Source organism: Solanum tuberosum, unplaced genomic scaffold, assembly GCF_000226075.1.
Source record: "Solanum tuberosum cultivar DM 1-3 516 R44 unplaced genomic scaffold, SolTub_3.0 scf00903, whole genome shotgun sequence".
In the NCBI taxonomy this organism is placed as follows: domain Eukaryota; kingdom Viridiplantae; phylum Streptophyta; class Magnoliopsida; order Solanales; family Solanaceae; genus Solanum; species Solanum tuberosum.
The window spans coordinates 26,067-31,675 of record NW_006239881.1 but is presented as its reverse complement, the minus strand read 5'-3'; the positions used below and the strand labels follow the sequence as shown (position 1 = coordinate 31,675).

General features: G+C 31.6%; 1 protein-coding gene across 1 annotated transcript; it reads right to left on the bottom strand.

Annotated features, from left to right (window-relative positions):
- Positions 1 to 894: 894 nt before the first annotated feature.
- On the bottom strand, positions 895 to 2,916 carry LOC107059215 (uncharacterized). Its single transcript, XM_015305699.1, has 4 exons — positions 2,478 to 2,916; positions 2,163 to 2,293; positions 1,627 to 2,059; positions 895 to 1,304 (listed from the first exon to the last, which is right to left on the bottom strand). The coding sequence occupies exons 1-4, from the start codon at positions 2,914 to 2,916 to the stop codon at positions 895 to 897; spliced, it is 1,413 nt and encodes a 470-aa protein (XP_015161185.1).
- Between the last annotated feature and the right edge of the window lie 2,693 nt (positions 2,917 to 5,609).

The window sequence follows — 5,609 nt, the reverse complement described above, 5'->3', positions numbered from 1 at the left end:
TCAAATTTTACATCCTCAATTAAGTTGAATCGTTTGTTCATGAAAAATGTGCTCTTTAACGTTTCTTCACACATTTTTGCATCATTCTAAAAGTATTTTTAGTTAAGTATTTTTCTTCAATAAACCTTAAAAAAAAATGGCTTTCTTTTACTCTGTCAATTTTTCTCAAAAAGTTTAGTTTATTGATTCAAAATGATATTCATGCTTTAATTTATTAAATGGGTTTAAATTATTGTTTCAAAAACAATAATGAATTAAATAAATTTTAATTAATCTAGTTTTATTAATATTATAATCACTTGTATTTCGAGTCAAATGTTTCATTTTGATTCCCTTTCTCTAAAAAATAAAAATAAAATGTGTCATTTATTTAATTATTTTCTCAAAGTTAATCAAATATTATAAATTATTATTATTTTTTATGTTAAATCATTTTCCCAAAGAATTAGTCAAAATATATATTTTTAGTCAAGTCGCAGGTCAACCGCATGTTAGCGGGCACTTCGAATGCTTAAACCCTTCTCGAAGTGTAAATTGAACCCCGAACCCTCTTTGATATTTTCAAATGATTTTTTTTTCTGTTTAAATCTTTGAAAATTATAAGTTTTCTTAATTTCTTTAAAAAATTAAGTGGCGACTCTTTTCTAAGTATTTTTCTTAAATTGTTTTATACTTAGAACATTTCAAAAAAGTGATTTTTCTAAAGTTTAGTAAAATTACGGCATAACATTTAATATAAGATTGACACACTATTATAAACAAATGCATTTAGTTGGACAACAAAATAAATTATTTAAACAATACACTTTATTTAATCCAAATACTAAAGCAAAAAATACATATAATTGAAATTCATTAACCACGAACACAAATATCCTATTTTAAAACATTATTTCAATTCTCTTTCGGAAAGAAAGTACAAGTCCTCCAGTTATGACCTTCTTGTCCACATTGCCCAAAAGAATTCTTGTTCACTGTTATCTTCTCATCCGCGTTTTTCTTTCTTCGATTCCTTGGTCGTCCAGCCAACCTTCTGTACCTAGGTGGCAAGACAATTTCATCTAAAACATAGTCTGGAACGGTCCAATCCTCCTTATCTAGCATTAGAACCATTGCAACCTCGTAGATTTTTTCTAATGCATCCGACTTGTAGTAATCAGAGCAATATGGATGCATATCTGTAACATTCTTGTGCTTCAAAACTGTAATTGCGTGTTCGCAAGGTATCTCATCATGTTGAAATCTTCCACACGTACATATTTTCCGCTCAAGCCATACAATGTATCTTCTTCCGGCTTCATAAACTGAAAAAATATATTCAGACAATGGAACAACCTAAAATTAATTAGAAGTTACTGATACATTACATAATATGACATTTACATATCATTTCTCAAACAATGCAAATCAGTGAAATCATCAGAGCTTCTGATATATCAAATAGAAAGATAGGAATATTGATAAATACCTTCATCTTTGAACTTTTAGATGCGTTTACAATCAATACCTCCTCAAATCTTCGGCCCAATGTGTCCTTTGTATATAACGCTATTTTTCTATTTTTACAGTTTCAACTAATAAATAGAAGTCTAGCTTCCTCCAAGAAGTCTATTATAGTTAACCGACGTGCATCAACAAGGCAGCCATTGATACACTCTGCGATGTTTGAAGTCATCATTCTACTTCTGTTTACTATTGAATGAACTCTTGACCACTTCTCATACCCAGCATCCTCAAGGTAATCCTTCACCCTATGATCAACTTTCACCACCTTAGCCATTAATTTATCAAAATCTTCATTTTTGTAATCAATTGCCATTGAGTAAAATATATCACTTAGTGTGTTTTTACTCCTTTTAAAGTTTGAACATACATTCTTCCAAAGATGCCATATGCATGCACAATGAGGTACATTTCGGAACACAATGCTTACACTCTTCATAATACTTTCATTTCTATCTGATACAATACACATGTTTTCACGCTCGCCAAATACATTTTTGAATTGTTCGAAGAACCATGTCCACGAACAGTCATTTTCAGTGCGGCAATATGCAACCTATTTACAAAGCAACACACATTTAACTATATGATACATAACTGTTACACTAAGATACATTGATTATACATTGAAACAAAGTTCAAAATTACATCAATATTACAATAGTCATACATGCACCATCGAGTGTGCTCCCTGATACAAAAGTACCTTTGTAAGCCCCGCCAAGATGTGCAGCATCCAGTACAACTACTGGTCTGCAATAGTCGAACCCTCTTATCAATGGCCTTAGTGCTATGAAAAGATACATGAATTGATTATTTTCCGTCTTTTGCATCCTTATATATGAATTTGGATACACATTATTTAGCATTCATATGTATCTCGGCATCTGCTTATATCCTTCTGATGGTTTACCCTTTAGCATTTTCAGTGCACGTTCCTTAGCATGCCATGCTTGCTGATACAATAGTCATACCTGCACCATCGAGTGTGCTCGCTGATACAAAAGTACCTTTGTAAGCCCCGCCAAGAGGTGCAGCATCCACTATAACTACTGGTCTGCAATAGTCGAACCCTCTTATCAATGGCCTTAGTGCTATGAAAAGATACATGAATTGATTATTTTCCGTCTTTTGCATCCTTATATATGAATTTGGATACACTTTATTTAGCATCCATATGTATCTCGGCATCTGCTTATATCCATCTGATGGTTTACCCTTTAGCATTCCTAGTGCACGTTCCTTAGCACGCCATGCTTGCTGGTATGATATTTCAACCCCATATATTGCTCGAATATCTTCAATTACATCTTGCGGCGTATGAATTCGTTTATGATTAAGCAACTTGGGGGCAGTCACACCACTAATAAATCCACATGTTGCTTGTACTTTTGTAAGTATCCTATCCCGCATCGGACACGTATGTTCACTGTTAAAGTACCTCACTTTGAATACATCAGATTTCTTTCTGCACGAAGACCTTAAAGTCCACCCACATTCATCACTGAAGCAAACTAGCACATAGTTGTACAAAATTTTGCATTACATTAAGTCATATAACAAAAGCATTGTTAAAGTTTTCCACAACTAATGTATCTGTCATAATAAAGAACACAATAATTTGAATACAAAATTATTATGTATCACATAATAAAGTTTATCAATACACACCTAAATCAATTGTCAATAATAACAATCATAATACTTACCAATTTGTTTAAATCATCAAACACCAACGAATTTATCAATACAATACATATACTAATTAGACTAATGTAACAAACGCAATAGAAACTAGAATTATACTAATTATATGCATAAACTGAAGAAAAGCAAATCAAATTAGAGCTAAAACAGTCCAATACCTTTTTTTATCCGATCTTTTCACTCTGAAATTGAAGTTGTTCTTTATTTTATATTTCGCCATTTCAGTGATGAGTGTTCCTTTATCAAAAAAGAATTACTTTGGTTGTGAAATGATCGAAGAACCGTAAGCAGTTTACTTACTGTACATACTTATCATTCATAGAAAACATCTAACGAAACCCCTTTTTGTTCTGCTTATAGCCTTATTCCCCTTTAGAAATATTTTAGTGATAGGTTCTATAGGAATTAGAGATCACGGGTTTAAGTCGTAGAAACGACCTCTTGCAAAAATGTAGGATAAGGTATACGGAGAAGTGTCAATATACACATGTACTATTGACAATGATTTAAATATACGTCTCGTTATATTTTCGATTCAAATATACCATTCTTTATACTTTTGATTCAAATATATTCTTTCCATTATATTTTGCACTAATTTATCCTTATTTTTAACCGAAGAACACGTGATGAGCTTAGACATTAATAACTCATCTCATTTAACCCATTCACGACTCATTTCTATGCTTTGAGTTTTTTTTCTTTCAAATTAATCCATCCCCCATCCACTATTGAGCTAACTGCAGTAGTTTGCTTCATCATAAAAATAATTTAATTTTATTATAATTATTGGAAAGAGCCTAAAATAAAATTTAAATGTATGCTAAAAAGTTAAGAATTCGAATTTCATAATGACGACTAAAGCATCAAGACAAAAGGCATAATCACAATGGACAAATAAGTAGTACTGCTTTTTTAAACATCTTTTGAAAGACTTACCAAACTTTTATCACAACAGTCAAAACCATCATAAAAGATGAAACATTGGGAAAATTAAAAATGAGAAGGAACTCATGGTTACACAATGATAACTTGGTGGTATGATATTATGTTTGGCTGAGACAGTTTGCAAATTAAATCGAATATTCAGGGATGGCAATGGGGCGGGGCGGGTTTGAGGTTGTGCGGGATGGGTGGGATGCATGGCGGGTTGAAGTGGCTTTTTTTAAAATTAATGTGGGGCGGGGCGGGTTGCGGGTATATGTGATTTCAAACTTAATTTTAACTTCTTACATGTTATAAGAGTGATAGAACATTATTTATTAAAATAATTTCTTTACGTAAACTGTTTTGAATGGCTAAGAAACTAGAAAGAAGAAAAAATTATCTCACTACTTGCATTTAATATTTTGTTATTACATCAAATGTAACCAATTCAAATCTACCAAAAAAAATGTTGCTGACATATCTAAAAGAGTTATAAAACATTGTAATGTTAAAATATGTTATAACATGTTAATTTTAGCGAGTAACAGCTAACAAAATTTTAATTTCTTAAGTTGAAAACTTACTGAGACTATTATTTGAAATGCTTTTTACAAAATAAGTTGGATGGGGTGGGGTGGGGCGGAGCGGATTGAAAATAACAAAATATGTTATGTGAGGCGGAGTGGGGCGGGTTGAGATCTTAGCGGGTTTACCCCGCAACCACCCCGTCCCGCCACAATCAACCATAGTTATATGAGGTTCCATTCAAATTTTGACACTTGAATAAGTGGATCAATTTGCACACTTTTACTTTTCACTCACTAGCCGCACCACTTCCCTCCCATCTGCCCACCCCTCTTCTATTTTTATTTTCTTTCTTTTTCATTTTTTTAGTATACTTTACCAAACGACTCCTAATACACTTTCAAGGGGTGGGTTCTACTTCATTTTTAGTTCATACACCCTCCGTTCACTTTATTTGTCTGCTATTTCAAAAATATATTTTCACTTTTACTTGTTACTTTTAACATATTAAGAAAAGACAATCAATTTTTTTATATATATTTTACCGTTAACATTAATTACTTATTCCATAAATTTTATCCTAATTAATATTAGGGGAGGAAGATAGTGTGTATTACTGTAACACAACAGAGGAGCTAGGTCAGTTGGTCATTTGACCAATTTGCCCTTCTTGTTCAATTCGCTCTAGTTTTATTTATATAATTAACTCTTCAGCTTTGAATTTTATTTAAATTTGCATCAGCAGACAGCAGGTATTTTATTAATGGTTGGAGATTTCTATAAAGTAAAATTTACTGGCATGTTATTACACCAAGGTAAAAGTCACAAACATGTTAATTAATTTTTAATTTATAACTAAGTAAAAGAATATTTTATATTATTCAAATACATAGCATGTTTATATTGATCATTTAACGTAAACACCTAATGTAATAAGTTTTTACCTT